At 41.2% G+C, this 12270-nt stretch overlaps 1 protein-coding gene across 10 annotated transcripts in view; it reads left to right on the top strand.

Moving 5' to 3' along the window:
• The first annotated feature begins 1164 nt into the window (after positions 1-1164).
• The window catches only part of PWWP2A (PWWP domain containing 2A), a 36208-nt gene continuing 25102 nt past the window's right edge, over positions 1165-12270 (top strand). For 3 of the 10 annotated variants that reach the window (XR_005834837.1, XM_040630338.1, XM_040630339.1), the window contains exon 1: positions 1165-1935. Coding sequence is in view for 7 of the 10 variants with exons in the window: in XM_040630338.1 (XP_040486272.1) it covers positions 1352-1935 (584 nt within the window). In the remaining 3 variants the exon portion in view is untranslated. Of the gene's footprint in view, positions 1936-3505; positions 3958-8131; positions 8202-12270 lie in introns of those variants that run through there. The other 7 variants (XR_005834838.1, XM_040630340.1, XM_040630344.1 and 4 more) reach the window with 4 other exon arrangements.

The raw sequence follows: 12270 nt of genomic DNA on the forward strand, positions 1-12270 counted from the left end.
GTTTCCTTACCTGTAAAATAGGTATAATAATATTACTGTCTCATAGGAGTAGTGTAAGGATTAAGTGAGATGGTATACTAAGGGTTTGTACTAGGCCCTTATACACAGAAGGCACTCAATAAATGTTAGCTACGATTATTAAGAATTTCATTTTTTACTCCCCTTAATGCTGTCAACTTTTCTCCCCTCCCTCCTGTGGGCATTCTCAGTGCTTACAATCTCTTTTGGAGAATAGGGTGATTCTGAAGTGCAATCTGAAATAAATAGGTTCAGTAGATTCTTCTGGGCATAACAAATCAAGAGACTTAAAAGTGGGAAGGGAAGAAGGAGCATTAGGACATTGAAGAGGCTTTTTGAACCTGTGGCATATAAGAGGCCAGAAAAGGAAAAGGCTTAAGCAAGGAGCCAGGTGCGTCCACTTTGCAGTGAATTTGGTGAGAGCAACAATATTTACGTGCAAGTCCCTCAATGCCCCAGGACTGCTCTCTGGGACGTTCATCAGCTTAATACAGTATGCACGGTGTTCCTCCTCTTCTCATTAGCATTTTCCTACTTTGAAATAAGTGCATTGTTCCTAGAAAGTGGAGAGAAGTCAAGGAAAACACTCGTTGTGTGGGGGCTGGAGCGTCTGTCACGAGGTTATGGAGAATGTCTTGCACATCATTCTATCCCTAGCTGCTAGCACGGTGCCTAGCCTCGTAGGAACTCAAAACATGTGTCTAGAATTATTTTCAAACTTTAGTTGGCCTCCTCAAAGAAGCTTGTCGTGCCCACACGCGGCCGCAAGCAGGTCCGCGCCTAGAAATAACATTTATTCTAAGGACCTCTGCGCAGGGGTTCTTGGGAAGCTGCTCCCCTCCCGCATTCCCTTGTTACTCCCCCCCTCGGTCGCCTTTGAAAGAACGGGCACGGCACGTGATTCTCTTCTTTATCCCACCTCTGAAACCCTGACTGATGATGGGCAAGAACATAGGCCAACCATAAAACTTTATTTCCTCTTCCAGCCAATAGAAAGAGGCGATAAGTATACGGCTCAGCTTTTGTGACTTCCCCTGGCCCTTCACTCCTCCTCTAAGATTCAACATTTGACAATTCATGCGGCCAATGAGAAGTTCCTACTCTGTGTGGGAGGGAGGGACTGACTGGGTGATAGACGTCCCCTTCTGGCCAATGAAGTGTCACAAGTGCGGGAGGGGTGTAGGACGGAACCAATGGCGCGGTGCCAATAACGAGCATCAGGGAAAGGGCGGGACGAAACTGTTCAAGGGAGGGAGGGGAAGGCCCAGGGAACCAAGCAGCGCTGCCGCCGCCGCTGTACCCCGAGCTGGAGGAGGGAGAAGCCAGGAAGAAAATGGCGGCCGTGGCTGCAGAGGCGGCAGCGACTGCAGCGTCCCCCGGGGAGGGGGGCGCCGGCGAGGCCGAGCCGGAGATGGAGCCCATCCCCGGCAGTGAGGCCGGCACTGACCCCCTCCCGGTCACGGCGACGGAAGCATCTGTGCCGGACGGCGAGGCCGACGGGCAGCAGTCTTCTCCTCAGGCCGACGAGCCGCCGCTCCCGCCGCCACCGCCGCCGCCGGGGGAGCTCGCCCGCAGCCCGGAGGCGGCGGGGCCGGAGCTGGAGGCTGAGGAGAAGCTGCCCGCTCGGGTGGTGGAGCCGGCGGCAGCCGCGCCTCAGGAGAGACCCGACCTTCCACTTTCCCCTGCACCGCCGCCCGAACAGCCCCCTGCTCCCGAGGAGCGCCAGGAACAGCCGCTGCCCCAGCCTGCAGCCCCGGCGCTCGTGCCGCCGGCGGGCGGGGACTCCGCGGTGTCGCAGCTGATTCCCGGCTCGGAGGTGCGCGTCACGCTGGACCACATCATTGAGGACGCGCTCGTCGTGTCGTTCCGTCTAGGGGAGAAGCTCTTCTCCGGGGTCCTCATGGATCTGTCCAAAAGGTACCGCGCCCGCCCCCAGCACGCCCCCGGGCCCGCTTGGTCCCCAGGGAGGGAGCGAACCAGGGCGGCCCCTGCACCCCGGGCTCCCGCCGCCTGCACGCCCTCGGGTCCCGTGCGGCGCGGGGCGCGCGCTCCGAGTGGGGCAGGCGCGCGAGGCCGGGAGAGGGCGGTCCCCGCCCCAGGTGGGTGCCTGTGAGGGCAGGTGTGTTACCAGGTGGGGAGCGCGGGTGCCTGACGGGCTTGCGGAGCTCACCCCTCACCCTCGGGCTCTCTCCGGACCTGGCCCTGGCGCACCCACTCTGGGGGCTGGTGGGTTAATGAGAAATGCAGGAGTTTGCGGAGAACCTGGTGCTGGGCGGGGGACATTGCTCGTGAGGCACTTTCTTCAATTCACCTTTAACGAGGTTGGAGAAAGGGGTGTGTGCATTGGGGTTCCCAAAATGTTAACTGTCACATCTTATAGGGGGAAGCGTATTTATTGGAAATAAACCACTTAACTGTTAACTCTTACTGTTAGAACTAATTACCCTTAGATAATTGTGCAGGAAGGAATATTTGGCTAATTAAAATGATAGTTTTAAGAAAAGCCTAAAGAAGAGATAGAATTTTTCTTACCCTTTAATATCAAGATGATGTGATAAGAAATGTTCAAATACTGACTTCTAATACTGTAGATACAGTTGATGTATTAAGGGCAAGAAGGTGGAATTCACCCACAAGCCTTTGGCTTAGCATATTTTCATCTTCGATTTAAAATGTTTGTGGAAAAATTGCTTTAAGCAGGTAAAGAAGGTATTTTAAGTCTAGAGTTAAGTTAACCTTTTTATTCTCTTCTTTTGCAGATATGAAGTGCAGAGACTCCCATTCACGGCTCTCCATTCTGTTTCCTGCAACAGCACACACTCTGATGGGTATCTCACCTGTTTGGAAATGGCTTACTTTAATATGTTTTATTTTTTTATTTTTAAAATTTATTTATTTATTTGAGAGAGAACTCGAGCATGAGCAGGGAGAGGGGCAGAGGGACAAGCAGACTCCCCACTGAGCAGGGAGCGCGGGAGGTGGGATGGATCCCTGCACCCTGCGATGGTGACCTGAGGTGAAGGCAGAGGCTTAAGAACTGAGCCAGCCAGACGCCCAGTATGTTGTATTTTTAACTCCTTGTCCTCCCATCAAGACACCAGAGTCTTTTTCCCATTTTGGGGGAAATGGAAGGCAGTTACAGGGCGGGAGAAACATGGAAAATAAAAAAAATATGTGTTGAAGTAGCGTTTTTGGGCAAGAGGGAAGATGGGAGCCTTTATAATTCTTTTTTTTTTTTTTTTTTTAAGATTTTATTTATTTGAGAGAGAGTGGGAGTGGGTGAAGGGACAGAGGGAGAGAAGAATATCCAAGGAGACTTCTCCCTAATGGGGAGGGTGCCCCCCCGCCCCCTGGCTTGATCTCAGCACCCATGAGATCAGGACCTGAGCCTAAACCAAGAGCAGATGCTTAACCAACTGAGCCACCCAGGCGCCCCACTTCTTCTTCTTCTTCTTCTTCTTTTTTTTTTTTAAGTTTTTATTTTAGAGCAAGCATGAAGGAGTGGGGGAGAGGGTCAGGGAGAGAATCTTAAGCAGACTCCCTGCTGAGCACGGAGCCCCACACTGTCTTCACCTCGTGACCCATGAGATCCTGAGCCAAAACCAAGAGAGTCCTTCCTTTAACTGACAGAGCCCCCCGGGCACCCCTATAATTACTTCTGTACATTGTCTAACCTCAAACAGTTTTTTAGCTTTTCTTTTTTTTCCTTGTTTTTTGTGTTTTTTGTGTTTTTTTTTTTTGAGAATTTTGGATTAGGACCTTTCCACTTAGTTTCATATTTAGAAAGCAGAATAAGACCAGTGTGCTTTCTACTGAGGTATTTAATAGTGAAGGAGAGAGAGACTCAGTAGTGTGTATGCTATTGAATCAAACAGAAGTGAAGGCCAGTGATTGTGTGAGAATCTGGATTTCAAATCTGCAAAAGGAAGGTGCAAAAAGGTAAGTTGTTCCTGGAAATGGAATGGATAGTTCTTACCTCTGATGAGGTGCTCGTTGTGTTGGTGTTTTATTTTTTAAAACTTTGATAAGAAATTGCAGTTTATTTTTTGAGTTTTGTTCTTTGCTAACCATGCTTCCTATAGACAGCAATTTCTTTGGTGGAGGGAGCTATTTTTATTATGAACCTTTTCATTTGAATGTTTTGAAGTGAAGGGTCTCTGTCATTAAAGTCTTTTTTAAATGGTCGTTAAGGAAACCATATCACCTTTTCATTCAACAATATTTATAGAGCACATCTGTGTGTAAGGCACCTTCCTAGTATTTTGAATGCTATGAGTTACAGTCCCTTCTTCCTCTGGAAGCTTGTATTTGGGAGGTAACCATTGTGGAATTGGTGAAGAAATAACACACACAGTATTTTTAAAATTTAGCACTTGAAGGAATTATTATTGGACTAATGATCGACTAGTTGGGTATCTCTTTTTCATACTATATAATTTGGAAAAATGGATCTGCCCATGTATTTTGTAATTTGCCCTTTACCTTGATTGCATACTTGATGTGCAGTTTTGGGGTTAAATGATGATCCAGGAGATCCTCTTTGTAGATTCTACTATGACCATGACTGTAGTAGTCAGCTGCTTCAAAACAATTTTTATCCTATTTGAATTGGCCTTTTAATGAAACCTTTGGGTAAAAATAATAAGAGCTTCCTTTTACTATAATAATATATATAATACATAATAATAATATTAAGTGGTACCAGGCATTGTACCACTTGCTTTAGTCTTTATAACTGTGGTGGTATTTTTCATTTTATATAAAAAAAAATGGAAATTGAAGTTCATTTAATTTGGCCATTTTTTGAGCTTATAAATGGCAAAGTAAGGATTGAAATGTAGGTTGATCTGATTCTAAAACTTATAGTTTTTCTACTTTCATATTAGAAAGTTGGGCTGGCAGATTTTCTTTTAAACAATAAAGAATTGCATCTTTCTGAAATTAGTGCCTATCCTGATTTCAGTAGCTGTATGGGATGATACAAAGGTGTGAGTGTTGGAGCCCAGTCAGGTAATAGCCGTGAGACCTTCTGCTCTGGAGATACCCCATTTCCTTAGCTGTATATTGCAGAACACATAGAAGCCTCTGGTTCTTGCCTGTTCAATGAGGTACCCAGAACAGAATTAACATTTGGGAGACTACTAAGTGCATCAGCGTATGTGCATGGTTTTCTTTAGTCTTGAAAAGGGCCAGTTACTGCTTTTTTTTTATTATTTTATTCTGACAGAAATGTCTTTTAAAGTTGGAAAAATTGTTTGCTGTGTAGAAAAAAGTGTTCAGTCCTAGTTTACAGCTTGTCATATATATATATGGGGGTATATATATATATACATATATATATGGATTCATCTATATAAATGTATGCTTTTGTAAGCATTTGGCAATCTTCACCTTCTTGTCATTTTATTTTTTGCCTTATTTTTAGTTATTTGATTGAAGAACACATTTTTGAGGACAGTCTTTTCATGGAGAAAAGGAACAGGACGCATGTAATAAAAAAAAGGTGGTAGTACCACTTATTAATAGTAGATTNNTCTGGAAAGAGTGTCAGGGTAGTTGGGATCCAACTTCTGGTGCAGGCTCTCCAGTTAACTGTGACTTTGGGCAAATATCCATACCTCTTTGGGCCCCAGTTTCTCTAGTTCTTATGAGGCTAATTGATTTTGACTTAAGGCGGTTCACAAACCCAAACAAGCAGACAAACTTCATGCCTCAGTTTATGTATATATAAAGTGAATAGGGTGACCAGGTGGTCTGGTTTTCCTGTACCATCCCAGTTTGATTGTTACTCCTCATGTCTTCAAAGTACCTTGCTTTGGCTACTATACAATACAAATGACATGGTCACCCTGAAAATGAAGATACTTGAATATATGATTAAAAACTAATTTTAGAGGATTTATTTGCAACTGAAAACCTTTTAAGGCATTCTTTATTTTTAAAATTCTGTTGTGTTTTTTAAAGATTTTATTTACTTGAGAGGGAGCTAGAGTGAGCACAGAGGGGGAGGGGGAGAGCACAGAGGGAGAGGGACAAGCAGACTCCCTGCTGAGCGGGGAGCCTCATGCTGGGCTGCATCCCAGGACCCTGAGATCATGACCTTAGCCGAAGGCAGACACTTAACTGACTGAGCCACTCAGGCACCCCCCATTTTTAAGTTTATTCTGGGTCCTCCATTGTTATTTTATACCCAGCTCTCTTCGGTGGTTTGAGTTTGAATTACCTGCCTACTTCACAATTCATTAGCAATATGTAATGACAATAATCTAATACTAGCAGATAAAAATAATCAACTAACCCACAAATTCAGTTTGGTTTTCTTACTCCCTTTTCTTCCTTAACCTTAGGCTTTTGAAATTTTGACTTAAGTACATTTGTTTCTTTTAGCATTCTATAATAAGCATTCCTTCAGGTTGCTAAACTGTTATAGTGATTATTTTAGAATAATAAATCAGTGGTTGTACCATAATTTTTTTTGTTTTATTTTTTATTATGGGAAATGAACCTCCATGTATATAATTGCCTTGCTTTGACATTGATCAACTATTAGTCAAACTTGTTTCATCGTATGCCCACCTCCACTGGATTATTTTGAAGCAGATCCTAGACACATTTCTTCAACATAAGAATTTTGGTAAAGATCTCTGAAAAGATAAGGATTTTAAAGCCATAATGTACTACTGTTACTGCAACTAAAATAACAGGAGCAGTTCCTTTTCTATCATCCTATGGCTGGCCATTTGGTGTTAAAACTTTGCAGTGTCTCAAAATTAACATCTCACCTAAGTTTTGTTTAAATTAGGATCCAAGTAAAGTTTATACATTGCAATTGGTTGATGAGTTTCATAAGTTTTTCATTTGTAGTTCTGTTGCCATTATATTTATTTCCTTGAAGTTTATTTTTTTAAATCATAGACTTTGTCAGAATTTTCCACATTTTAGATTTTTTTCCAATTGCATCCCATTGGATGAATTTCTATAAGTTTTTTTTTTTTTTAAGATTTTATTTATTTATTTGACAGAGCCAGCCAGAGAGAGAGGGAACACAAGCGGGGGGGGGGAGTGGAAGAGGAAGAAGCAGGCTCCCCCCAGAGCAGGGAGCCCGATGCCGGGCTCTATCTCAGGACCCTGGGATCAGGCCCTGGGCCAAAGGCAGATGCTTAAACGACTGAGCCACCCAGGCACCCCAGAATTTCCGTAAGTTTTAAAAACTAGTTCTTTTACTTCAGGAGTAAACTGAAGGGCAACAATCACAGCCCTCTGAGGGCTTCTTTTGAAAGTCTCTCATCCCTTATTTTGGGTCAGTAGAAATGATACGGATATCTCTTGCCTACTTGCACACCTTAGACCTATCCCTTAAGCACATCCAACTTTAGTAATTCTGAATATAGAAAAATTTAACCAGTCAAGATTATCTGCAAAGGGTAAAAGTCTTCAGCCCTAGTTTCTGAAAAGGTAGTTTCAGCCTTCTCAGTCCATACCTGAAGGAACAGTATTTACTGGGACCTATGATTTCTTTCTTTCTTCTTTTTTTTTTTTAAAGATTTTATTTATTTGACAAAGACAGCGAGAGAGGGAACACAAGCAAGGGGAGTGTGAGAGGGAGAAGCAGGCTTCTCGCCGAGCAGGGAGCCCGATGTGGGGGCTCGATTCCAGGACTCTGGGATAATGGCTGAGCCACCCAGGCACCCCGGGACCTGTGGTTTCTAACTACACAGAGGGATCATTTCAACTGTTCATTCCTGTTCTCCAACATCTTGAAAAGTAGTTCTAAAGCCACTTTGAAATCCTGAAAAAATCTCTCTTGAATTCCATCTTTTTTTTTTTTTTGGATCTGATATGGATTAAGGAGTCGTGAAGTAAATGTTTATGCATAAAAACCCTTGTGCATTTTAATTTTGTGGTACATGCTTATTAAAGGTTATAGCTAGTTCTGTTTCAGAATTGACCTTTTACAAATACTGTGTGTGTGTATGGGGTATGGTTGCATTAAAATTGAGGTGATTTCTTTAAAAAACATTAGGTTTCACTAAGTTCTTAAAACAATTTGTAGAAAAGTTACTTGTTTTTTTAAGGAAATATAAACCAAGACAATGATTTTTTTTCTTTACAGAGACCATGCAACGTATGGTGCAATAGCTCTACTTTTGGTGGGAAAAATATACAGCCATTCTGGTGAAGCAGTGAGTAGTGGTATTAGTAGCTTATACTAAGCATCCAGGTCAAGAATATAGGTCCTCAAGTAGTATGCTTGAATGATTGTGTTGAGTTGTGCATATTTAAAACGGTTTTTTTGGTGATTATTCTGCTTATATCCCAAGGTGTTGATTAAGGGTTCCCACAGTAAGATAGCACAGAGGCAAGTGCCAGTCACTTTCTGACCCAGACAGTTTCAGCTCACCCACTACTAAAGCAGTGCATATGCTGTATTGAGAGTGCACTCTTCCTTAGCATGTTGGACTGTGATTGATTTTTTTTTTTTTTTGAGGTGATGAATTGTTGGGCATTAAAAACCTAGTTTCGAGTGTGAAGAATCCTGTAGCAGACATGGTGTTAAAAACAGATTTTAAAACTTAAAACTAAATTTTATAAACTAGATAACTAGATGTTGTAAACACAAACTATGCCAGGCATATATTAATAGACTTGGGGCTTCTAAGAAGGTTAATTTTCAGCCTTTTATGTGTAAGACAGACCATACTTCACTGTTTACTATTTTAAAGCAAAGTTCTTGATGAAACTAGGTTTAAGCTTCCTGAGATCCGTTTTTCTGTGGGGGCTATTAAAGGGTTTGTGTAATATGTGCTCATCTTCTCTGTTATGGCTAAGTTAATGTACCATTGATTAAAAAATGAAGGATGTTCTTAGTACTTATTTGTGCCTATGAAGTGCATCCTTATTTCTTGATATTTATTGGCTCTGTTCTCCCTAAATTCCCAGATTAAGTCAGGCACGCATTACCAGCAGAACAGAGCTTGCTCTAATGGCAGAGCTTGTAGGAAAGTAAGTGGAGGTTAAGGTACACCTTGGGTTGATTTAATACAGAATGTTTTTGCTAAACACTTTGGGCAGTGGTCCTCTAAACAAATGTGCTTAAGATTTCTGAGCTCCACTGCAATTTGCAGTTTTAACCCAAGATGATTCTGATGCAGGGGATTCTTGTACCATATTTGGAGAGAAGTAATTTTTAGGGAGTAGTTTTGCCAAAATAGTAGGACCATAAATTTGTTGAACCTGTTTTAAAAGTTACTGGTTAATTTTGATTGGGATGTAATTACAAAGTAAGCAATACATGTGGGGATGGGCCACTTGGGTGGCAGATCCAGATCCTTATTATAGAACTGGTAATTAGACTTGCAAATAGGTTCTTAAATCTGGTTGCCTACTAGGAGTTAGTAGTTCATAACTTGAATCCTTTTCCCTTGGACCCATTTTATACAGTCACCTTAAAATAGAATAGTGGTTTTTTAGCCTTTTAAAATTCAGACCTTCAATAATACTTGATTGTCACTCTCTGCATATTCCCCCCATCTAGGAAGGGTGCCAGTCTTTACTTTCTGTAATTAACAATAGCTACTATGTATTTTCCACTCTTAAACTAGGCACTGGGCCAAGCACTTGGTATACATTGTTTTCAGTTTACTCTCTGGAATCCAATAAAGTAAATTCAACTAATCCCTATTTCACAGATAAAGACACTGAGGCTCAGGGAGAGTAAGTAAATTGCCTAAAATTATAATAATTTATATTATATGTTAAAATACATATTAAAATATAAGATATTAGTAGCTAGTTTAAAGATGCCCTTTTTGAACAATATGCAGTTGTCTAAGATTTGAAAACAGTTCTGTTCTAAATCTGATATACTTCTGTATTTTTACCATTACCATTAGCTTATGATTTTGGTGGGAAGTTACCTTGGTAAGTAGAACTGATAGGGCTCTTTGTTCCTCTCTCAACCAGGCAATAGCTGCTTGCTTTTAAAATATGAATTGCTCTTCAGTTTAATTAGTGAACACTTTGGGCGTTTTTGGAAATGGGGTTTCTTCCTCTTATATGGTCCTGGGGATATTTTGCCTTGGTTGGCCTGGCCCTGGCAACAGTGGAGTCGACTTGTTGAGAGAGGAATCACAGAATGTCAGATTCAAAGTTCACTGAGCACAGCATCAGTATTTGTTAAGTGCCGGATGGCTAAATTGGAAAATATTTTAAAGATGAAAACTGTAAGTTGTTGAACAGCCTGTTTTTGGTAAAATAGGAATAGAGAAATAGATTGAATAAAAAAAATTTTTTTTAAAAGTTAGTCTGTTGAGAAATCATTTAGGCCTCTGTGTGATGGGCCCCATTAGACATAGTACAAAAGAAATATTCTAAGTACTTAGAATTCATAATGGAAACATAGAAAATGTAAAACTGCTTATTGGTATCTTGGAGCCAGGACCAAGGGAATTCTGTTCAAGAATTTGCAAACTGAGGAGTTGTTTACATTAATAATTAAAAAGATCCTTTTATACCAGCGTTCATTTTTGGGGGAAAATGTCAACTGTATTGCTCTAAGTGATGCACAAAAGTGAGGTCAAGATTTGTCTGCTTTTAAGAATATTTTGTCACTTCGTGGCAATTACAATTTTCTGAATGGTTATTTTTAAAAAGAATTTACTATTAAGGAGTAATAATTTGAATACCATACAGGTGTTACTCCTGTTTGTACTTTTCAAAAGACTGAAGCATAAGTGTTTTCTCTGTTTATAATTGTCTCCATTTTTTATTTCCAAACCTAGTTATCCAGGTAAGTTTTTAGAGGATTGTTTGAACGTATGTCATTCAGAGCTTAAACTCTAAATTATTAGTGTTTAACCCCCTGCCCTCTCCAAAAGTTATCCATGATGTTGTAAGAGAGGATTGGGTAGACTTTTAAAAGATTGGTAAATTTTTATGGTTAGAGAGATGTCATTTTAAAACTTCTGTGCAGCCTCCCTCCCCATCAGTTACTTTTTAAAGATATTTTCTGGTATTCTAGTTCATAAATGGTGCGTATTTTGTTTTTATCTTGATAAAGTCATCCTTCGTCCTTGCCCATTTTGGGGACCCATAGTCCCTACAGATTGCTCTTGTAATACTTGGAATTTTTAATTAAAACATTATCTATATTCACTTAAAAACTGAATACATTTTAACTTTAAAAGTTACCATATATTGTGCCTACTTACTGTGTACTAGGCCCTAAGGTGAGCAATTACGCATGTTCTTTTTTTTTTTTTTTTAATTTTTTTAAGATTTAAAAATTTAGAGCTCTCAAGTGCCTATGAGCTGGGGAGGGGCAAAAGAGAGGGGGAGAGAGGCAGAGATTCTCAAGCAGATACTATCCTGAGTTGTGGTTGATCTTCAGACCCTGAGTGCATGACCTAAACTGAACCCAAGTCTTGGTGCTCAATAGACTGAGCCACCCAGGTGCCCCTGTTTATGCATATTCTTAATTAATCTAGATGACGATTCTCGGACGTTACTTAACTGCGATTCCAGTGTCCAAAAAGCTCTGAAAACTGAACGTTTTACTACTTTATTGGTGGGAAAACCTAACCTGACTGAATTTATGGAGACTGTAGTATCTATATTGCCCATTTAGTGTGAATGTTTTTTCATTTCATTGTTGAAGCATTAATGTGCTTGATGATAGGCCGCTTATTATCTCAGAAACCAGAAAAATTCAAGTTCTGAAGCCTGTCTGTCTCCACAGGAGAAGAGAGCGTGTGGCAGTGTCAGATCCTGTGCTCCCTTAGTGGGGAAGTGGTGGTGGAGGAGAGGGGTTAAGTAACTTGAGGAAATGAAGGGAGGCTGTAGCAGCGGCAGCAGCAAAGAACCTGGCTTCTGGGTTGACTGCTTGGATTCATATCCTGGCTCTGCTGCTTACTGGCTGTGTGGTGTTGGGAAGGTCACTTACCCTCTCTCTAAAATGGGGATAGTACAAATACTTTACTAAAAGGGTTGTGGTAATTAAATGAATGAATGTGAATAAGTATGTACTAAAATAGTTCCTGGCACACAGTAAGTGCTGTATGTATTAACTATTACGACTTTAAAGAAGTAGCTCCTAAGTGGCAGAGTTAATTAACATGATGGGTTTGCTTGACCAGCCCCTCAACCGACATCCTGTTGTATTGCAGTATAATCTGTATCTTTAAAGTACCTTGAAATGATTTGGTAGAAGCTTCAGGTGTTATCTGTGAAGTATAACTTTACATTTTAATAAAG

The sequence above is a fragment of the Ursus maritimus genome, unplaced genomic scaffold (assembly GCF_017311325.1).
Source record: "Ursus maritimus isolate PB19 unplaced genomic scaffold, ASM1731132v1 scaffold_15, whole genome shotgun sequence".
Classification (NCBI taxonomy): domain Eukaryota; kingdom Metazoa; phylum Chordata; class Mammalia; order Carnivora; family Ursidae; genus Ursus; species Ursus maritimus.